General features: G+C 49.6%; 1 protein-coding gene across 1 annotated transcript in view; it reads left to right on the top strand.

Moving 5' to 3' along the window:
- The window catches only part of NAT8L (N-acetyltransferase 8 like), a 28,710-nt gene extending 15,269 nt beyond the window's left edge, over positions 1–13,441 (top strand). The window contains exon 3 of the mRNA XM_056326641.1: positions 12,985–13,441. Within this exon, the coding sequence (XP_056182616.1) occupies positions 12,985–13,352 (368 nt within the window). The 3' untranslated portion in view covers positions 13,353–13,441. The remainder of the gene's footprint in view (positions 1–12,984) is intronic.
- The last annotated feature ends 9,876 nt before the right edge of the window (positions 13,442–23,317 follow it).

The raw sequence follows: 23,317 nt of genomic DNA, 5'->3' as shown, positions 1-23,317 counted from the left end.
TCAGTTGGTTGAGGGCTGGGTTGGAGGTGTGGGAAGGTGCAAGCCCCAGGAGGTGCCTGAAGCTGTTCATGGGTCAGCTTCAGCCCTGCTGCAGCACAGCAAAATGTTTCAGGGTCCAGTCCCGTGTGGTGGGGTGAGCGCTTCCTTCCCTGCTCTTCCAGAAGAGGGTGAGCTAGTTGGTGTGTTGCAGGTTAAGAGCCATTGCTGGAGGCAGACCTCCAGTGATTGAAGCATGGTGGTGTTAAAAGCACTTAAGGAATACTTGGAAGGTTTGCTTCCAGAGAGGTTTGCTAATTACTTATTCATTTTTTTAGATGGGTCAGGAGTTGCATTTGCTGTAAACTGAAGCGTTAGCTCTGTCACTACCTCCATCTAGACTTGGATGTCAGAAGTGCATGGCATACCCCTTTTCCAAGGGAAAGGCCTTGTTTCTTGGCATGCTGCAAGTGGAAACCGCTTCCCCTCATCACCTTCCATACCAAAATGAGCATCTCTGCAGTAGCACTGTGCTGCCTCGATGACAGCAGGGCAGAGAGGCTGTGGGTTTGGTTGGTCGACCCAAGTCTGATTCTCCTTATCAGCTTTACTATCATTTCAGTCCCTCTGTTGTTTGGTCATCTACTCCTCGCACAGAGGTTAAGGGAATAGGTTTGACCTCTTGGTCGGGGGGTTCATACTAACAGTTCAGACAGAATTGGTCCTGGTGAGAAGCGCGGGCACCAGGAGCAGTGCAAGAAGCACCCTTGGCGAGCGTCTGGGGAAGACAGAGGTAGTGAGCTGTGCTTCGCTGCCACCCTCACTCCTTACCTCTTGAGCTCTTCCCAATCCATTGCAATGGATTTTGCGGGCTCATCTTGGTGTGGCAGGTGGTGACTATTCATGTGCTGTTATACAGTGGGGTAGGTTGGTCCCAACTGATTAGAACTGGCATCCTTGTTGGATTGCCTCAGCTCTGGGAAGGGTAATGTGTGCAGCACCATTTCAATCTGCTGTGCTAGAAATAGGAAGAACTATTTATTGCTTGCAATAGACTCAAGGAGATCAAGCCGTGTACCATCTGACTTCAGCCTGTAGTTTGTACCAAATCAGTGCCCTGAACCTTTTCTTTTTTTTTTTTTTTTTTCTGATGTCTTCCTCCACGTTAAGTAATGAATTTTCCACCGTGGTTTCGGAGAAAATATAACTCCTTGTGACTGCTATGTCACTTCTGTAGATTATTAGTACAATAGAAAGCTAGAGGTCAGGGAGGTTTGACTCACCGTGTTAGCAGCAAGGTAGGAATCTGCAGAAATAAAGGCTTTGAGTGCAGCAGAGTTGCATTTATCATTAGCGTGAGGAGAGTATCATGGTAGCTTCTCCTTGCCATGCAACATTTAATGCCATGCAGTCCCTGTCCATCAGTTCCTGGTACGCCCCAGGAAGGAAAGCAGAGGAGCTGCCCTGGGGTGTGAGACTTTTCTGGCCCGTGTTTCTGCACCATAAATATTGCTAACTGCTGCTCGTCACTATTGCTTGTCAGCTGCCGTGGCAGTGAAGGCCTCATTCAGAGGCTTGTGAAGGCAGCAGGAATGGGCTAAGGGGAAAAAACCCCTAATGTTCAGAAACACTGGAACATGCCATGCAGCAGGTTTTGTCTGAATATGTGCATCCTTTACATGACTTAGCAATGGCACAACATTCAGTTCTCTTTTCTGTCACTCCTCTGCCTTACAGACATAGATTTGGGGGTGTCTGCCGAATCGGTCAGCATCTGCTCCAGCACTTAGGGAGCCCCATCCTATCTATGCATTGGGATTATATGCTTTAAATTGCAGTTGGTTACCTGCCGGAGGTAACCTATTCCCAGCTCTGCTGTCCTTGATGCCCCTAAAAGTAATGTAAGCAATGTAGTCCTGTTTTGGGAGCATGTTTTGCTTGGTTGGTTTCGCTTTTCTTTATCTGTCATGTTTTAAATATGTAAATGTTTTTAGATACCCCCCCCCCTTTTCACTACAGGTGGGTGATCTGGCTGGTAAGGTAGGGCAGGCACCTCTCAGCCTTGTTTTTGACTCTGATTTAAAGAGCTTGCACACATAGATGGGTTATTCTGTCCTAACGCATCGTTATACCATAACCTTAAGTTTGAACCTAAATCTTGGGTGCAATTCATTTTGCCTGCCTTATTCCTGGCTAAATTTTGCAATGAGCTGTGTAGGCTTTTGGCGTACACGGTCTTTTGCAGAACAGGGGCTCTCCCAGAGGGTGACTCGCCTTAAAAGTGGTTGACCTCGGTTAGAGCAGCATAAAACTCCTTGGAAGTCTTTGCAAAGCTCAGAATTGCATTTATTTTTTAACCTAAAGCAAATGTAACGTTAGTTTCTCTCTTTGCTGTGAAGCATTTAGTGCAATACCTGTGTAGATACAGGCACTTCTGTTGAACTAGAGGGAGTCTTGCCTAAATTTAGGCCAGACGAGCAATGATGGATGGCGAAAATAAGATTGATTCTATCAGTTTTCCCCATATGATTTATGGCTAAGCCAACTGCTAAGCTAAAGGGAAGTCATTTGATGATTATTGCTCAGTGGCTTTTTATACTAATGCATATGAAGTAGAAGTCAGCCAGCAAGTAATGAATTCTAAAAGATCCAATAATTTTAGATTTTCCAGTTTTTTCAGTATTAAAAGTGGAAAGTGCTGTAATGTAAATTCAGTACCTTTCTGAAAGCAATAAATCCATATAGCAAAAGATTGATGTAGAAGATGGAGACTGAGCTTTAACAATGTCCTTTGAAGGAGCTGGCATAAAACACAACCAGCAACACATTTAATCTTGTAAACTAATTTAACTAACGAGCAGCTGATTGTCACATCAGTCTTTTGGAGCAGTTACTGGGAGGATGCAGGCTAGCAAAGCTGGCAGAAGGGGCTTGATTTCTTTTTTTCCTTTTAAATTTTTAACTAAAAACCAGTCTAAATTCTAAAACATTGGTTTACTTAAGGTCTGACACTGCAGTTGATAGGCTTAGTGTGGATTTTGGATGCATAGGGAATACCTACTCTGAAAGTGTTTTAAATACTTTTTCCTGGTTTTGTCCATTTGTGCAGCCCAGTCTGTTCTGCTGAGCCAGCTCCATTGAGCTGGGACTCATCATCCAGTTAGTCCTGAGGACAATGCCAGGCCAAAATCGCATATTCTAGTCTTTATCCACTCCTTTAAGCTATTTAATTCTTTGCTTATCGATAACAATTGCTCACATGCAAAAACTACAGACAATGCCTGGTTTCTCAAACTGTGCTTTCTCTTGATGACCCAGCAGGTAGACCCCCATCGCTACACTGGTGGTTTTGTCTCTCCTTTCTCTGTAGCATGTCCTCCTTTTCAATAGCGGAGAGCAGAGCGATGGACCAGGCTAAATACACCCTGATAACCAGGGTACTTCTAATCCCCCATAACTGCTTTTGCAGCTTTTTCTTGAACAGTTGTTATATGTTGGCTTTATTACAGTCTTTGCTTTTCAAGGTGCATCACGGCCAGCAAAAAGAGCCAGATACAAGATTTCAAAGTCCTGCTCTTACGGTTCTTAATATAGCACCCTCTGAAATGTGCTGGAAGGGCTGTCTTTACCCCGTCTGCAGCACTGCCTGGATTTCAGCTGTCTCATCAAAACCTGTTCCTGAGATGTGCTGAGCACTTCCTGGGGCTTTGCTGAGCTCCCCTAGTGCTGGTGACACTCTGGGCCCTGCGGGACTGAAGCCTGCTTGAAAAATCTACCTGTGAAGTACTGACACAGGGTACGGCCACTAACGGCTTGTGTTGATCCAGACATCCTGGCTGCATCCTCCTAAAGCTTTAGAGCAGTAAGGTACATGGGTAGGAGCTGTCATATAGGTGTTTCAGAGGAACAGGGTGAGCTTTAAAGCAAAGGTTTTAAGAAGGTTAGAAATGCCTGCTGGATTACATCACCAGCAGTGACAGCAGGAGATGCTGTTTAGGACCAAACCTGGCCACTTTGTGAAGTCCATTTGCTGCAGAATGTGTTTTGCTTTTCCCCGGTCCAAATATTAGAGTGAAAGTAAACTGTAGCTAGCTGTCAGCATCTTAGGGGTTTTCCAGGGGATGTGACACCCCAAAACGGAATACCAGTGATAAAGTAGCTGGGTGCTTTTGAGGATGTATCAGCTCCATCAGGAAGTGTGGAGCAGGCACTGAAGAAAGTCAGTTCTTGTACTCTAACTTGCTACCCCACCACCCTTTTCAACCCCAGGTGAAGGTAAAGCTGGGTTGTAGCAAAACCTCCTGGTGGGACCATCACCTGTGCAGCGTGTGCTGCTGCTCCAGGTTTATCAGTGGTGGCACGTTATGGCATATAACAGTCTGAATCCAAATATGCTTTTGGCTTTGCACAGAAGTTTAGGCCAGCTGTTGCCTGCAGTCCAAACCACCATCACCCGTGTCCCGTTTTATGCTCAGGTTTATCAGCTGCAGAGGCCACCTCTGAATTCCCATCTCCTGGGGCAGTTTAAGACCCATTGCTGTTGTGGGTCGTAGTCATGGTGTTTCTGGTAGCAATTGCTCGTGGAACCGCGCTGTGGCAGAGTGGCAGGTTGAATGCTGGATGCCACATCCCACCGACCTCCTCCTGCTTTCAGCTCTGGAGGCTTTGTCTGAGCTTAGAGATGGTTGCAAGTAGCTTCAGCCCTCAGTAGCAACAACAAAGGTGAAAGCTAGCAAGGATGGAAGAGAAGGTAGATGGAGAAGTAGCTGAGATGGTTGCTCAGGACCAAATCATCCATCTCTTTTCATGCTGTGTAGGTGATCTCGTTGCCTGCTACCCAGACGCCCCATGAATCAGGGGGTGTCACCCACCCCCGGCATATAGATGTGCTGCCCTGTGCTCTTCCAGCAGGGAATTATTTATAATGGAGCAATGAATCCTGCAGTGGTAGGTTATGTGGAGTTATTTATGGCAAAGAAGGGGTCCCACAGCATTTCTAATTTCATGCATGAATAATTCCTGTGTGTCCCTGACATTTTTTGTTCCCCCGTGCCTGGGCCTTGTCTAGTGGAAAGGGATGCTCACGGGTGTCAGGAGTGTCAGAGTCAGGGTCTCTTGCATCTCACCTGGTTTCTATGGCCATAAACTACTCTGAAATGCCATTATTTTGTAGCAGCCCTCCAGGAATGCCTTTTAACTGAAGTGCAGAATTATTAGCAGAAGCTGTGAGAGCTGTTACACAGCCCTGCTTGAAGCTAAGGGGAGCTAGAAAGATGGAAGGGAAAGAAACTCAAGATGGAAGTAAGGAGAGATAATAGGATAATAATGTGCCTCATAAACACGGAAATAAATCCCTCCCCGACCCGGCTAGCTGAGCAGTTGCAGTCAGTAGCAGGTCCAGCTGTTGCCTGTCCTTGGTTAGTCCCTGTGCTCAAGCTGCCCGTGGCTGCGGCCAGGCGGCAGGCGATGTGCCATAGCTATGGCCCGGACCCCTCCCGCCGGCAGCATTCCCGTCACGGCAGCTGCTGTCTCCCCAGAAAAGCCTCCTTTCTCCCTTGATGTTGATGTAACTCGGCCGGTGTGCTGCGTGTTTCGCTGAGGATGGGGAGGGGAAGGAGGAGGGAGCGTTGCCTCAAGCGATGAGTTCCTCTGCTTCCTCTTCAAAACCCAGCCGGGATGAAAGGGCAGAGGTGTGAGGGCATCGGCAGCAGGCAGCCGTGGCACAGCCAGCTTCGGGGCGGGGGCTCTGGCCACTTGCTGCCGCATGAAGCCCGTCTCGCTTAAAGCAACGTATATAAATAGTGCTGGCAGGAGCTGAGGCGAGACGCTGAACTTCAGGGCTTTTTAGCCGGTTATGTATAAATAAGTAGTAACTGCCCAGCACTGTGTCCAGCACGGGGTGCCCCCAGGTTCCCTCTGCGCTGCCTCGCTCAGACCACGCCGGCTTGGCAGAAAGGGCTGCTGCTCTCACCAAAACCACACCAAAGGTTTCATGCAGGAGGCTGAACAAGTGACTTCAAGGGCAAATATTTTAAAGCTTCGTGATCTAAGAGTGTGGTGCGTTTTCTCTGTCCTGATATTTCCACGCGGTGGTGTTGCACCGGGCTGTGCTGCCGTACATCATTGCAGGGAGGAGTCTGGGGGCATTTGGGTCTCTAGGATTAGCAAGCCTGTCACTTGAGGAAGCTTTTCTGTAGGTATCTGAAGAGCAAGGGACACAGGCAATTGCAGCTCTTGTTCTATGGGAACCACAGGGATGACTTCTGGGTTTTTTGGTTTGGGTTTGGTTTTTTTTTATTATTTTTTTTCTCCTTTTGTCTCTTCATGGCAGCCTGGGGGAAAATCCAGGAGGGGTGCCTTACATGGGTGCTGCTTCTCCCAGCAAAGCCTTGAAGACACACACCGAGCCTGTGGGCAGCCCCCTGGCCCTTCCTAGAGCTGACACCTGCACATCACATCCCTGCCAAGGATGCAGGTTCCTAATTTTTAATTTTTGGGGGCCTGGCCAGAGTTTCTCTTAATAGCAGCTTCCTTTTCTCATGGTGGCCAGCCATCAGATGCTTTCCTGGCTCTGCTGTAAGCATGCAGAGGAGCTGGTGTTTGCCTGGCAGGTTCCCAGCAGTGGTGGTGGTAGCTGCTGAGCAGCTCTGCTGGTCTCCTTGTCTGGATGATGCTCTGAGGACATCACCTGGGACAGCTTTGAGCAGGGAGGGGAATTGCTCCCATTTGCATCGCTATGACATGCTAAAGCAGAACTGAAAATCACAGTCTGTGCTTGAAGGGATGTTGCCTTGACAAGTTGCATGCCTATCTGGAAATTATGTTCCACAAATAACCCTCAAAGAGTTAACAGGAGCTCAGCTGTGGGAGATAGCAGTGTCACCCTTGAAAAAAGAGGGAAGAAGCTGGCTTGCCCAGTGCTGAGCTTCCAAGGAAGACTCTGTCCTGCAGAGATGTGACCCCACCCTTGCAAAACTGGCACAAGCGTGGCTGCAGGAGCTGCTCTGTCCTCTCTCCAGCCCCAGGGAAGCAGGGATAGGTTTTACCTGGCTCAGCCCCTCACTCCGCAGTGTGTGGCTGCTGGCACTGGGGGGGACCCAGCTGTGAGTTCTGGACATTTTGGGGTAGCAGAGATTTGCTTGCTCCTGTGGAAATACTGGAATTTACTAGAAAACAGTGGATTTTAAAGGTACCTGGCAGACAGAGCTTTGTTTTTCCAGAGCAACACACTACTGTTAAATTCTGGTTTTCAGGGTAGCAGTCCTGGAGCACTACGGGACTTGGGAAGGCTGTGGGCACCTGCTGTAGTCAATCATGTAGGACTCATGCTGGTGCGGAAGGCTGCTGTCTCATTTTCCACCTCTCCTAGCAGTACTCTGCTATTGCTTTTGGCTCCAATCTTTCCACCCATCCACCCACCGGCCTTTTATTTGCCAAAGGGTGTAGAAGAATTTTCAGCAAAAATAAATGAATTTATTTTCACCCACCATCCTTGTTGGCTGCGTGGGGGAGAGCTGTGCAGCTTATGACGGCGGAGGAGAGCGGGAGAGGAGGCTTGCAAGCATGGCCAGGGGATCGCATGGCATGTCCTCCTTGGGCAGGAGTGGTGGGTGCTTTGGGTGGAGGATGAGTGGCCAGCGCAGTGCCACCGCTCCGGGGAGGTCCTCAGGGTGTGGGGCCAGCAGCGGCATGTGGAGCCCGAGAGCAGCCTGTGCTGACTGAGAGGGGTGGGCGGATTAGAAGGAACGTTGTGTTTTGGTCTTCAAAAGCTGGTAATCATCCTTAAATTTAGAGTAGAAAGACACTGTCATCATGTGTGCTTTCAGGCCCTGGGTGCCATCAGCTGAGGAACCATGTCTGACCTTCCTGTGAAGCATGAGCAACCCAAAATCATCTTCCCTGTTATGCACATCGCAGCCATTTTTTTGCCTTTTTCATAGATATATGTGCATCCCAAGGTGGGGTTGTTTTTGTAGAATGGTTTGGGTTGGAAGCGACCTTAAAGATCATCTAGCTCCAACCCCCTGCCATGGGCAGGGACACCTTCCACTAGACCAGGTTGCTCCAAGCCCCATCCAGCCTGGCCTTGAACACCTCCAGGGATGGGGCATCCACAGCTTCTCTGAGCAACCTCTTCCAGTGTCTCGCCGTCCTCATCATAAAAAATCTCTTCCTTTGTTATGGCTTTTGCCTGTGAGTTCCTGAAGTCGAGACTCTGCAAGGTGAGGCAGCGGGCTGGGGAGGTGGAGGGAGCTCAGTGAGGTGGAGATGGGCTTTCCATGGCTGCTTCTCCTCACCTTTGCTTGTTGGCAGCCGGGGGGGGAGGGGCAGGTCAGACTGGGAGGCAGGGGATGGTGCTGCGAAGAGGCTGGATGTTTGGCTGGAAACAGCTAATGCCTGCAGCCAGTATCTCCGGTACTCCAGAATGGTGTTCGCGGGGCAGTTGTAGTTAAACGCAAGACATCCACGAAGAACTGGAATGAACTGGAAGGGCTTTGGATGACTGCAGTGATAAGTTGACAGGGGAAGCCCAGAAGGTGGAGGCAGATGAGAGTGAAGGCAGAGACAGAGGCAGTGCCACAGGAGAGTTGTAGCCGTCAGGGCTTGTGTTTATCTTTGCAGCGGTGATTATTTTCAGATAGCGGTGTGAGTGTAAAACATCAGCTCCTGCTATTAATAGTACTGCAGACAAGGCTGTTGCTCATTACTGACAGGTGAGATGAAGTTAATTTTATTTCATCCTAGGTATGAAAAAGTGTAGAAACAAGACAGGCTCTGAGTCAGTCCTCTCAGCCCTGAAAAGATGGGGCAGAGACAACCCCACATCCCTGGGGGGTGGCAGCGTGGGGTGGTTTTCACACGGTGTTTCCACCCTGCTCCAGAGTTCTGGAGCTTCCTGCTGGAAGAATGGATATGGTGTGGAGCTGCAGGTGGCTAGCATTGCTGAAAACATGTTGCGTTTAGGTAAAAAGCAAACTGAAGTCCTTCAGGGTTCCTGCTCTGAAACTGGAGGGTTTGCCCAGAGGAGAGAACGTCTCAGCCCAAGGTCAGTAGCATGTAATGGGACTCCAAAACAGCTTCTGGTAGCAAATCCACATCCGAATGGGATGCAGCTCCCTGGAAGGAGGGGTTTGATAACCCCACGGGTGACAGCTGCTCCTGGGCTTGTAGCCACCTTTGGATGCTTGAGGTGTCTTTAGCAGGCTGAAGGATCTGGCCACTGGTGATCCTCAGAGCAGGAGCAGATGCAGGCACAAGGTGGGCAACAGGGTAAAAGTCTGGGGGATTGATGGTGCTGATGTAAACGAGGGCCGAATACAGCTTGCATTGTTTGAGCAGATGTGTCCTGTCTGCTGCTAATTATAAGCGTTGCATGCACAACACACACTGGGAGATGTGCCAGATACTATTTCTTTTCACGTTGAACTCAAAATCATTATAATTAAGCTTTAAAGTTGTAAGTAAAAACTAACAAGGAGTGTGGGTTTGCTATCATGCTGCTTGCAACCGGGCCAGTCCCGGTCAGGGTGGATGGGGGTGAGGGTACAACCTCCATCCTGGAGGACAGGTGGAGGGGGCTGGGGGTATGAAGGGGCCTTGTGGGCTCTGCTGTGGCAGGCATGTCCAGATTTGGGTTTTAAATAGGCAGAAACCCCAAAAATACTAGAAACGTGCCATTTTACAAATGTGGGAAGTGTTGCTGAGTGAGCTTTAGCAGCTTCTTGGTCTTGGTGGGCACAGAGAAGAGGTGCTTGCTAAGAAGGGAAAATCAGGAATAAAAGTGGGAAGCAATCAGGGAGGCAATCGTGTAACCTTGGGCCAAGAGGAACCCGGGCAGCTACCTCTGGTTTGAGGAGAACAAGACAGACTTGCTGAAGAAGCAGCTCCAGGAGTTACTGGGCGTAGGGCTGGATGCGAGGGCTGCAGCGGTGGCGCGGGGGCTCTGGTTGATGGCTGCTTTGTGGCACTTTTTGGGGCTGCCTTAGGTGGGTGCTAGGGATGGCACCGTGTGCCCCCGGGGGATCATCCCATCTCTGCTCCCCAGACATGGGGGGACTCATGAACCCTCTTTTTGGACTACACCACGGGAGCTGAAATTGGTGGCTGTGCACGTGGAGCTGAGGCTCACTGCAGCCCCGATTTTGTGGTGTGCTTGCCATGCGGCCAGAGGCGTGATGGATGGGCTGGGGGGGTGGGCTGGGCAGAGCCGCCACGTGATGAGCAGTTTAAAAACGGTGCTGCAGAACAGCGAGCTCTCAGCCCCACGATTTGTATTCGGAAGGAAGGCGGCTGCTGGTTTTCAGCGTGTGTAGGTCTTCATCTGTGGTCATGTCTGAATAAATTACATTCTGAGATCCAAGTGAATGCAGGGGAACAAGCCGTACTGTCAACGCGGCAGCAGAGGAGAGACGTCTTTAACTGCTCCTGATAAATGGGTCAAGATGGGTCCCAGTGTTTTAAAAATTAGCTGTTGACCTAGATAACGACAGCATAATGACTTGCTCAGGGTGGGAACAAAGGCGAATGTCACTGAAGCTGCACATTGCTCTGAAGGTGGGGACGAGCCTGGTGTGCTGGGCTGAACCTGAGCTGGTTCCCCACACTTCATTTGTACCCAGCTCTTCCTCGGCAGCTGGGCTGTGCCGCAGGGAAGCACAGAAGACTTCAGCTGTCTGATGGCTTTGCCAAGACGCAAGATGCATTTGTCCCACAGGCAGCAGCCCAGGAGGCACCTCCTGCCACCCCATGCTGTCCCGTCCTCCAGTAATGAAGGACTCAGCATTGCCTTATTCATTTCCCCCTGGTATTTTGCAGGGGCGGTGGTGTCATGCACTCCTGAGCACCCATCCAGGCTGTTTTACACCGGTCCTTGTGGAGATGTGCCATGCATTTGGGTTGGGCTGGTTGGCAGGGCTGATGCTAAAGATGGAGCTGCTGCCCAAATCATGTTTTCTTCTGCTTAGCACTGGGGAAGGAGGTTGCACCACACCAGGGCTTTCTCCTGTGATGGGATCCGCTTCCTCTGGATGATGCCATGTTCCTCCTGAGCACTGAAGTCAGCCGTTTCCTCCTTGGCCAGAGACCTGTCAGTGCCCCTCATTAGCTGCCATAATTGAATAGTGGTTTTCTTGGATGTTAATTAAGTAATATACAAGCTAAGTTGCAGTTGCTCTGTGCTGACAACACTGGTCTTTTCAGTTCAGGTGAAGACACTTTCCCTTCATCAGGATTTTCTGTAAAGGTATTTAGTTAAGACCTGAGCAATTTGTTACTTGAGTTTCATTTATTTGTTGGGGTTTTTTTAGTTCCCTTGCTGGTGGGGCCGAATGATGCTGTAACACTCCAGAGTTACAGCAGTTTCTAATTGCATTGGCTTTAATGTTTGTTGGCCAGTATGAGCAGAGGGATGGGATGGCGTTGGTCCCTCTCTCCAGTGAGGTCTGGTTTTATTTGAGCTTCATAACGGGGGCTGTGGTTGGAGCGCTTGCGACACCGGCTTGCTCACCCCAAGCCCAAATGGGTGTCCTTCAGGCTGCTGGGCTTTGATTAGATTGGGTTTTGCTTTGGCCTCTTGAAGGCAGCATTTGTCCTACCGAGCCCTCTGCCCCGTGGCAGAGCAGCAGTGCCGAGCCCCCTGCCCACTTGTCCTCAGTCTGTTCATTAAGCTGCATCCTTGCTCCTGGAGCGGGGTGCCTGCTGACCGGTGCTGGGGTGCAGTTAAAGATGGGCTCATTTTCCTTGCTGAAACTCTACGTAGTTCTGACCAGAGTTGGTTGAGCACCCTGTTTCCAGCTCGTGAGATGCTCTTGCCTGGCACTCACCAGCAGAGGAGGAGCAGCAGCTCCAAAGCAAGGGGCACCTGGCCATGAGCACCCCAGCCTGTGGGTGAAAAGGCGTGGGTGAGCCTGATTTTGGCTCTGAACAGGAGATGCTCTTTTTGGTGAGTGTGTATGTTTTCCTCTGTTGGTGCTCTGCTGGCTTTCATGGTCCCAGTTTCTCACTACCAGCATCTTGCTGCTCAGTTTGGATTTTCTATTTGAAGCTGTCTTAGGCAAGTCCTGTGCTGAGTTCCTGAAGTCCGAAAGAGGAGGATGCACTTAAGTGTTCAGACACGCAGGGGAGAGGTCAGAAACAAGCCAGGTGGTCACCTATTTAGCCTTTCACATCAGGTCCTTGCGGGCGGGGAAGCAGGTGGCAGGAGTAGCCACTGGGAGTCCTGAGCCATCAGGCCTGCTCTTGCATCACATCTGCAAAGCAACATCATTAAAAACAAGAGGTTGGGGCCATGGCTTGGTGTCTGGCCCACAGGAGGCACAGGTTTCCCAGACCTAGGGAGGTTCCACCACCTCCCCCAGCTCAGCCTGCCCTGACCCAGCAGGGGGGCTGCTGTCCTGTTTCAAGCTGGCTCCCTGCCTCTCGCCACAGCACCAGGGAAAGGGGCTGCCAACAAGCCATTTGCTGGAGACCAGAGCTTCTGGGAAGCAGGAGTCCCAGTGAGGGAGGAGTATGGCAGCACGGCGTACAAGGGGCTGGCTGCCTGTGCTGCCGCCGGGTCGCAGGGTGGGACACAGCAAGCAGCCAGAGGTGGGTTGTGCTGTGATGGGAGGGATCCAGGACTTGCTGCAGTGAAGGTAGTGGCAGGACAGGGGAGCGTGACTGCGTGTGGGTCAGCAGTTGCCCATCGTGTGCGGCGGGAGCTGAGAATCGTTACCTGTGTATGATGGCAGCCAAGTGCACTTTGTAATGCTTTGTCCCTAGGAATCTTGGTTTTGTTTGTAGTGACTTGCCTGTGCGTTTTCCTTGGGAAAAGAGCTTTCCCTTCACAGTTTCACAAGGGAAAAGAAAGTTTGGTCCTTATTTGTGGAGGCCGTTAGTCCCCACATGTGACCGAGAGGTGATTTCTGACCCCAGGCCTGGCTGCCATTGGTGTGTGTGTCAGTGGGTGCTTTGCCTGCTTTGCCCATCCGGGGTGGCCAGCAGCTACATGTGCTGCTTTGTCTCCCACAGGCTCCTGCTTCTGGGTCGCTGTCCTGGATGGCAACGTGGTGGGGATCGTGGCAGCGCGGGGCAATGAGGAAGACAACACAGTGGAGCTGCGCCGCATGTCCGTCGACTCCAACTACCGCGGCAAAGGGATTGCCAAGGCCCTGGGCCGCAAAGTGCTGGAGTTTGCCATGCTCAACAACTACTCCTCTGTTGTGTTGGGAACCACGGCCGTGAAGATGGCAGCCCACAAGCTCTACGAGTCCTTGGGGTTCAAGCACGTGGGTGTTGTCGAACATTATGCCCTGCCGGGGATGACGCGCTCCTTACTGGAGAGAATGTTTTTCCAGCTCCGCTACCACCGCTACCGCCTGCAGCTGCGGGAAGAATAAAAAACCCCAACCAAACACACACACACAAAATTATTTTTTTCCCCTCCTTCTCCCCCTTCAAAAATAATAAATTTCCCGTCTCTTTCTCATCACTGTTCATTTGCCAGTTCTGGGTTGAGTTGTTGTTCCCTCACGTCATCTCTTGGTTTGCTCCGTGCAGCTCGATCGTCCGGCCGAGCAGCGCTCCTTCCTCGCATGCTGTAGGTGGTGGTGCTGGGAGTCCTGCGACCGTGGGGCGGAGCGGAGCCGCGGCCTCTCCTTCCCAGGTACCTCCGTAAAGCACAGAAACTTAACTGCAAAATAGTGCCACTGCTCTGGTGTACATAGTCTTCTCCATTTCCAAATGTAAGATAACGTAGTGATGCATTCATCATAGTGCAGAAATATTACTTGAATGCAGTTTTCAGTATTTCATGCACCAGTAAGTAAAATATGCATTCGTCTTACCATTATTTACTGGTTAATAGTTTTCCAAGAAAAGGTGGGGGGGCAACCCCCCCCACCCCCCTACCCAACCCGCTTGCTACAATGCATGAAGAGGAAAGCGCGTGCACGCACTCAAACACATCGCACTGCCACCACGGCACTGGTGTTGCACTTTTTTTGGATGTGCCTCATTTGCCAAATGTCTGAGAGACCCTGGGCGCATCCGGTAACCACGACTCCGCTCCACCCCCCCCCTCCTTCCTAAGCCAGCACAGACACGGACCGGCTGAACTCTGAGCCCCATTGTACCATAGCGTGAAGTTAAGATCAAACCTAAATATCTCCTGCGCTGTTCTGTAGCCACGCGTAACCTGCAGTCCTGGGCCAGACTCCGCATGTGCGTTGGACTCTCTCTTTGCTGCCTTTCGGGGTTTTTTTTTGTTTGTTTTTATTTTATTTTATTTTTAAGGGTGTTTTTTTTTTGTTGTTGTTGTTATTATTTTTAGTTTTGGCTTTTGCTGAATGGTGTCATTGAGGCGTAATGGAGGCTGCAGTTCCTATGGCAACACATTTGCACATTAATGTGCGCACCAAATCTAACCACTTCAGAGAAGCAACGTGTGACAGATAATAGCATTTGGGGGAGCGCTGGGGTGGGGTGGGGGGGAGCGTACTTATCTTAACCAGCTGCTTGTTTGATAAATGTAGATGGCCTCACTGCAGCCTTCCATCAAAGGTAATTAACTGCTTTAATGATGTCAGATTTGTGAATTGTACAATGCAAAAAGCAATGCAAAGCAGATCCGGCATGTGTCTGTACCCGGTATGTATGTACAGTGCCTGCCAACTAAAGAATAACCAAGACTACAGCTTCTTCTAGCCTGAGATATCAACTTTTATAACTTACTTAAACAAATAGCAACTTTGCATGAATTACATCTTGGGGGAAAAGAAGATCGGTAGGTTTTAATTTTTAAAGCGTGGTATCAGAAGTATACAGAAAACCATTTCTGGCTGCACTTCATTTGGGGTGGGTGGAGGGGTTCAGCTCTGTTAATACATTTAAAGGGAAAACCCCTTTAATTTAGTTCCTGGGGTGGGGGGAAAGTTACTATTTTATGAAGTATTATGCAGGGGGAGGGTGGGGGGAATGCCACCTATCATGATGAACTTGGTGAAAGGGTAGAGCATGTGTTAACCACGCTTGCACTTGCAAACACAATGGAAGCATCAGCAGGAGAGCCCCAGAAGGGAAGCGGCGTGGGGCGTGCAGGGGGGGAGAGGAGCCATGGAGCGGCCGGGGGGGCAGACGGCATGGACCCACGTGTGGGGTGCTGCCTGCATCTCGCTCGTTCCAGGAGCTGCCCTTTCCTCTCCAGCCAAAAGCTTTCCCAGCACTGAGGCGCAGCCAGTGATGCTGAATGAGAGCAGTGGGGAGGAGGCTCGCCCCATCCCCACCGGGGCCGTGGACTGGGCACTGGTGCTGGGGATGAAGGAGCCATTTGGCACAACCCTGGCAGTGCTTCAGTGCTGGGCTCGGGCTTGGTCCAGCCTGTGTGGAGCCAGAGGGGCAGAGTCCCAGTGTGTGTCCCAGCAATAAAGGGGGAAATGAGGATGGTGAAGGGCACTGTAGCAAGAGACCGTGAGTTTAATTAACAAAATTTCTGTATGGGGCACTATATTTTTAGAAGTCTTTCTATGCTGTACATTTCTCCTGAAGCTGAAATAATGTACTGTTGGTAGGGGTTTTTGTATAGTGTACAGAAATTGGCAGAATATTTTCTTGCTGCATTCAGTGATTTATTAACCGAAGTAAAATAGACAAATATAAAGTGTTAGCAAAAGTTGAAAGAAAAAAAAAACAAAACAGTTTGTGCCTTTTTTAGTTTATTTTTCTGTTGCTATATAATCACTGCACTAAAACCTTTCCAGAGGGGGGAAAAAAACAAAACTAGTCTCTTAATAAGGGAGGAATACGTAAAGCCTAAATTGAGCATTAATTTTTTTATTGGGATATTTAATTAAAAGAATGTTGCTGGTTTTATTTGATACCTGTGCCTTTGTAATAAAACTCCACATCCTGTCAGAAAAGCCAAACCTGGAATAAATCCCACCAGATCCCACAGACACAGAAGTACCATCAGGTTACCAGTATTTTCTTTTAAAACATGTAAATCTTAACTGATGATATTACAGTATCTGATCGTAATACCTGTTGAGTTGCCTGGAGAAGAGGTGCTTTAGAAAGGTACAGCTTTGGGGGTGCTGACTGCATTCCTCCCCAGGCACACCAGATGCCAGAGATGCACGGATAAGGATTGAGCTGTTGCCGCTTGGCCAGTAGCTGCCAAGCAAATTTATTCCCTTAATGCTTCTGCCAGTTGCTTTGTGACCAGGCTTTTTGGAAGAAATCCAGCTGGTTGCTCCCAGCTCTCCAGTCAGGACAGCTCGTTTCTGAAGGAAAGGGCTGGCTGCCAAATAGGCTGGGTTTTGCTCTCCTCAGAAGGTGAAATGCCACTGATCTCAGCACTGGTTTTTATTGGGAAGCCCGCGTGTCTGCCAAAGCTGCATCCCCGGTAGTAGCAGTGGGGCGCGGGTCCAGGACCTCCAGCGTTATTGCTGCTTTCCCACCCACCCAGAGCTGCTCTGAATAGGATTAGAGAAGGCTGGGCTTAAAAGCATCAAGTGATATTGTTGTTTCATCTGCAATCATGGGAAGTTTCCCTAAATATGATAGCTTAGGCTCAGCTCTGGAGCCAGAAGGTCACTGGTCTCCATGGCTGCTGGGCTCAGGACCACGTGGGGTTTACCCACTGCCCCCCAGGATCCAGCCTGCCTCCCACTGCCTGGGCCAGCGTTCTGGTAGACCGTGGTGCAGCTCGGGGGGTGATGTGTTGGGACTGAACTGCCTTTGGCGGATCCATCTCTCTTCTCTGCCTGTTTCAGGGTGCATTGGTTTAAACAATGCTGCGTGGAAAAGCTCCCACAGCGCATTGCTTGTGCCTCCCAGTACTGGCTTTGCAGCCCCCCTTGGGGAACTTCTTGCTGCTTCTGCATCAGATAGCTGTAGTTGGCACAGCCCTGCATCATGACCATCGTCACCCCTCTTTCTCTGGGCTTCAGCATCACCTCCTGATTCTTCCCACTTCAGTTCAGCAGCTGGGTGGGTGCAGAGAGGCACAAGATGATTGTGGGTTTGGTCCTAACCAGAAGAGCTTGTGATCTGGACCTGCTGCCAGAAACTCCTTGAGATCCTATTGCCAGTGTTGAGTCTTAATTCCAACAGACTCACATGAGGGTGAGATGCAAGGGCATGCTCCTGTTTTATTTTGGTGTTTTCTTCTTCCAAGGACACCTCTAGCTGGAGTGCTGGGAAAAGCAGAGCATCTCTTGGGTTCTAGCCTCAGCTGGTCAATGGGATGGCTAGTGAGACTGCTTCAGATTTAGGTGGAGGATATGTTGGAGATGTGGAGGAACTTCCCACAGCTGTGCCAGGCGCTTGCTTTTACTGTGCTGTGCAGGTGAGTTGCGGCAGCCCGCTGCCCTTGCATGGCATGCCATGCCATGGCACTGAGAGTGCAGTTTTCTCACCTGGCAGCTCTCCTTGGCATCGTGGCTTTTTCTGCTAACCCCTGTACAGTGGGCACTGCTCGAGTGCCCTCTGCTTGGAGGGGACTGCAGCAGAGCCCTTGCTTGCTGCAAAAGGCACCAGGTGTGATGTCCAAAAATACTAATTAAAAAAAAAAATGGAAAAAATGGGAAACTTAGCATTGCCATGACTAAAGTCCACAGCCTTGGGGCTATCCCAGCTTTCTGGCACTGCCTGGGCCATTCCCTCTGGAGTGAGTGGGAACACCCTGCACATTCTGAGCAACCTGGCATCTCAAGCACATGTAATATTTGGCAATAAGCTCTGTGGGAAGCTTGGCCCCTGCATGGACCCAGGCCAATAATGCTGAGCAATCAAACCAACAAAGTGGTTTCTAATCTTACTTGAAATCCTTGAACTGGTATTTGTTGGAAATTCATGCCATGTTTTCCCTCCGTGAAGCAGATAGCACCTGCAAGATGCTTAGAAATGGCAGCTGTAATTCATCTCTGCGGTGAGATGCAGAAAAGCGTGGGGTGCTGCTGTCAGCCAAAAGCTGTTCTTTACCTCGCTGTGACCGTGCAGTATTGGGATGGTATTTCTGAGCAAGCCTTTACCTCGCCCCGAGCATGCTGCAGGCTGTACCCACACGCAGGACCAAGCCTCGGGAGCTGGGCTCTCATCTGTGTGGCCTATTGCTCCTGCCTCCGCGGCACATGTGGCTTGGGGAGCAGCCGGGGAGCGCTGCAGGGCACTGCCCGCTCGAGGAGGAATGTTGTGTGGCCACAGGGTACCTTGGCTGTGGGGCATTTCAGTCTGCCCGTCGTGGAAAGAGAGCTAGCAGCATAGTCAACCCCGTCAGGGAGAAGCAGGCTTGTTTTAAAAGACGTTTGTCAGAAGCAAGATGGGTTCAATGTTGTTATAAGGAGGCCGTAAGGATGTGAGTTTGCTCTTCAGGTCTGAGGCGCAGCAGCACTGCAGGGTTGAGCTGGCTGGCAGCGTGCAATGGGGGTGGCACAGGGCACCAGAGCAGGACCAGCATTTGGAATGCTGCAGAGGTAGTTGCACCCCCAAAGCCAGCATCACAGCTCGCAGGGCACAAGTTGTTCTTCTGATACATGCAAGACTGAGGCACCTAAATGCTTAAAATCCCAAGGGCCAGCTCCGCATCTTGACTCGTTTCAGCATCACCCTTCAATGAATGGAAGGGGTAAATGACTCTGAGGGTGTCCATCCTGGGGCTGGAACCTGGACGGTCATTTCCCCCCTGTATTCGTCCCCATGGGAAAAAAGGGTGATACTTTAGGTCTTTATGTCGGAATTTAATAGTCCCAAGTGTAGGAAAATCAGGACTAAGGGCCGGCAGGTGGCTGTTGGGGTTTGGATGTGCCTGTTGGGGTCCTGATGCTGCACCCCTGCAGCAGAACGCAAAGCGCTCGGTGCCTGGGGGGAGGATCAAGCCCCTTTCTTCCTATGGCCAACTGTGAGAACAGAAAGTTCTGTGGTCAGAATGCCCAAGGGAATTGCAGTTTTACAAAACCTCGTCACAATCCTTGCTGCTGCCCGTTGCTCGCTGAACCTTGTCTGTCCATGATGCAGGTCTGCTGCCTTTTAATTTGCCAGATTTGCTGGCTGAGGTGCAAGTGGATAGAGACTGACCGCAGGGATTTCCAAATTGCCAAACACACAAAGGCAGGAACCAGCTCCAGTTACCTCTGAATTAACAATCTCATTTCAATGTGCTCTGAGCCCATGTTTCATTAGCGCTAGTGTGAAGCTGTTGGTATGCACTCTATTTAAAGCTTAATATAGGCATTTTAATTCCATGCTAACTGGAGTCTTGCAGTGGAATATACTGTACCACGTAAAGAAAATGAAGGGATGCAAACTGTTAAATAAGCTTTAAAATGCAAAAGGATAATTTTCTATTTTTTTTGTCCCTCAAAATAGATCCACATAGAATCTTGAGAAAAAAAAATGGTGCGCTCTTGCGTCCCTCAGTAATAGAGACTATGCACAAAGATTACGCTTATCTCCCGCCAAAAAACTGATGCCTGAATGGTCATTTGGAGTACCTTTCATTGAAAATAAAATAAGAGCATAATGTGAACAACAGAGCATTTAGTTAAAACTCAGTACCATTTAAAACAACAGGCTCTAAGTCAGCATTTGGAGTTTGACCAGTTTAAAATCGTTGTTCACTGCTGTCTTTGTACTACACCATGGTCAGCTATGGACGAGAATATGCTTTTAACATCTGAATAGTAGAAGATAGACTTGCTGAGACCAAGAGCATAACAAATATATAATGCAACTGTAAATTTATTTACGAGTAACATGTTTGAATGCAGGAGCAGCTACTGCTATGTAAGCTTAATGAACATATAGCTAACATTGTTTTCAATTTCTTTTCCTCCAAAGCTTAGTCCTTTTGACTTGTAATATGTATATTTGCTTTTTTCAAAATGTAATTAGGTTTAACAAAGCATCTGTTGCTTTGTGAGTTGTACTTTCGATTGTGCTGGGCCGTTAGCTTTAAGCGGTTTGTGTGCTTGTGTTATTTTATTAATTAAGACTTCTTGAGACAAATGCGGTAAAGGAAAAAAATATTTTTTTGGTAGTGTTAAGCAGATGTGTGGTATGTATTCGGAAACTGTCCAATGTCAGTTGAAAAAAAAACCAAACCACCCAAACTGGGGCTAAATTGCTTACTAGAACTGCTCATGTTTAAGGCAGTGGCTTTTTAGTTCATGGGTTACAGGCTAGACTCATGCCGAAATAGAAACTTGGATTCCCCTGAACAGCCTCTTACTCTGCATCTCTTTACCGTTGTACAAGACCAATGTGAAATTAGCCTTGTGTTTTCTATGTTCAGCATAGTATGTACTGTACTTTGTAACGGGAAGTGGCTACGAAAAACAAACATATTTTAAAACAGCAATAATTACCACTGTAAAGCAAATGAGCACGTGGGAGGGAGCACAGGGAGACAGTTAATGAAGGTGATACCGTTAGGAACACACTGGCGTCAGTGCTGCTGTTGCACCTGGGGAGCACGATTAAGTACTGGGAAAGGCGATCGGTCTCTGGGACTGGATTCACCTTGGCAGAGAACTTGCCCAGGTAGGATCCCTCCGCCTGAATTGTTCTTTGGCGTTGGAAGTCCTCACACAGCGCAGGTTTTTCACTGCAGTTTTAAGGGTGAGTTATTGCAAATACAGTTCCTAGTGGGAGAGACAGACACAAGAAAGAGCTGTCAGAGTCACACAGAGGAAGGCAAATGCTCGTTGCCGCAGCCTCGTACCCCAGCGTACTCTGCTGCTGCACTACTGGGGCTCAACAACAGCAAAAAATAGAATACATTAATACAATTTTCTCACGGAGGGAAGCAGGAGTCAGCTCTGTTGGAAAGCTGTTTGCATACCGTCAAGGCATATCAATACAAGCCGGTTCCTCTGTAGCGTGGCAGGACGTGTTAAGATGTGTGCGAGCTGGCCCTTGGTGTGCTCTAGGCAGTTGAGCTCCAGCCTACAAAGCGTTATCCCGATGCAGCGTGGTCTTTCCATTGTCCGTCAGCAGAGCCCCGGGAGCCGGCCAGCTCTCGAGGGCCAGCAGGGTGTCCTCGGGCAGGGTCAGGCGAGGTGCTCTGGACAAATGATTTGTAGGTACTTAAGTTCTGTTCCTGATGGCCGCTGTAACTGTGAAAATTAACCAGACCTGCTGTGATAAATTTGGTTATATAAGGTTTATTTGGTTAATTTTTTATAAGTGAAAACTGAAAAGATGAAAGAGAATTGTAATATGAAAGCAACTGCTGTAAATAATGTACGAATGAATAAAATCTAAAACTTATGTCAGTTTTTTCCTAAACTGTATTGCTGTCAAGTTACTGACACCACAGCACACAGTGCCTGCATCTTTTCCAGCTCCCGCTCCAGCACGAGCAAACACCACTCGTTCTGTTTTCATTGATAAATAGGGATATCTTTATGTGTGTGTCATGCATGTCCTTGGATTATATTTCCATGCTGTTCCAGCTCGCTGGCTAATGCTAACGTGTTCAGAAGTGTAAAAAGGCCTTCTTGGAGCTGCACATAGCGAACGTGGAGCCGCCCCCAGGCACTGCATTGCTGGCACTGCCCTGCAATGGGACCCTGCCCTGCCCTGGCCAGCCACACAGGTCTACCTAGGACCATGTGCCTCCATTTACCAAAATCCCACCTGAGATGGGAGATAGCCCTGAGAAATGTCCCATTTGGAGCAGAGGATGAAAGAAAACCATGTGGTGTCCTCCTCCTGCCACCGAGGACATGAAGCTATAGAGTGAGCGTTGGTGAGGATGGTTTCGTGGTGGAGATGCAGCTGTGGGGGGTTCCCCAAGCCACACAAGCCCCTTTCTCTTCCCTAGCCTTGTGCATTTCCTTAGGTAAAAAACAGCATAAATGGGCTGTTCCCCACCGTTTGTGTGTTCAGACCTGCCCAAGGCCATTTCTGAGCATCTCGGTGAGCAGGGAAGCACTTGCCTCTGATTTGGAGAGGGGAAAGGAGGCTCCAGCCTTCGGCCCAAGAAGGTACAGTTGGAATAAACTGATTGCTGCTGAAACAGCCTCTGGGGATGTTTGTTCCTGAAAATTAGTTTTTGGTGGCAATTACAAATGATGCCAGGGGAGCCCTGCCAGCCAGAAGCTCAGGGACACCCAGGCAAGACCCCCTGGCAAACTGGCTCTGGAGATCACCCCAGCAGCTCCCCAGCAAGGGCATTGGGTGCTGTCGTTTCCCAGCGGTGCAGGCTGAGGCTTTGGGACCTGCTGGGTTATCGGGCTGAGCAGTCAGGCAGCGATCCGGAATGTAAGGTTAATGCATCTGCCATATGGATCCGGCTTCTATCACTTGTCTACTTTATCCAGATGTGCAGACACCCGATAGCAGTATCTCACCCAGAGGAAGAGTACATAATGCACCTCTGGGACAGATAGTGATGGGGTGTGGGATTCGGGGGGGTCTGGGGGGAAGCAGCTGTCAGTTCTCGCATGTGCACGAGCTTTATACCATAGCTACCCCCCCAAAAAAAACCCACCCAAAAACTGCTTTACTGAAATAAGGGGAAAGTAGCAACAAAAGCTGCTACTTTTAGGTGTATTGTGGGTGTGCTGTGTGCCTTAAAGCGCCTCAATTAACTGCTAATTGGTCTCTAACTCACCACAAACAAGCCACACATCACTGTCCTGGGCTCCTTTTCTTTCCCTTCACGGTGGCTTGCTTCAGATAAAAAGACAAGGACTTTGCCCCCATGCCCTGTGTTCCCAGGCACATGCCTCACGCTCTAGATGAGACAGGACCTCGTGATCCCTTCCCTTCTTGCAGGCTCACCAGCACACCCACCACCTATATACACCTTAATGCCTCCTAAAAAGCCAAAGCAAACCAGCAACATAAACCCTCTGCTGTAACCATGGCCTCCCCTCTGTGGCTTGGTGCTCTCCCAAGAGAATGGAGGCCTCCAGGTCTAACAGTTGAGCTCATCCATCCCACAAAGCTCCATTTAACTTGGGCAAACAGCCACCAAAACATTCCATCTCTATCTACCTACCTGTCCACCTATCTACCATCCCCCCCATCCATGCTGGCCACCTTTTGCCAAGAGGCAGAGCTGTTAGGTCCCCAGCCATAGCTTCCCAACCACAGTCCACCAGAAGCCCACTGCTCACCCAGGCAGCTCCTGGCTGCTGGCTAGGTTTTGTCTATCAGGTAGGCTGAGCAAACAGTGCTGTGGCAAGCTCTGGGGGCCTCTGACTTTCTTCCAGTCTCCCCTGTGTCCCCACAGCCGCAGGGGTTATCTAGGCTTCACCAGGAGTCATAAACTGGACCTCCGTATGCTTATCTCAGCAGCAAGGGCTGACCAGCAGCAAGGAAGATTATATGACCGTGCCCCATGGCTGTGTTTCTTTTA

The sequence above is a fragment of the Falco biarmicus genome, chromosome 1 (genome assembly GCF_023638135.1).
Source record: "Falco biarmicus isolate bFalBia1 chromosome 1, bFalBia1.pri, whole genome shotgun sequence".
In the NCBI taxonomy this organism is placed as follows: Eukaryota; Metazoa; Chordata; class Aves; order Falconiformes; family Falconidae; genus Falco; species Falco biarmicus.
Note: the sequence above shows the minus strand (reverse complement) of the source record. Positions and strands in the feature narration are given on the sequence as shown.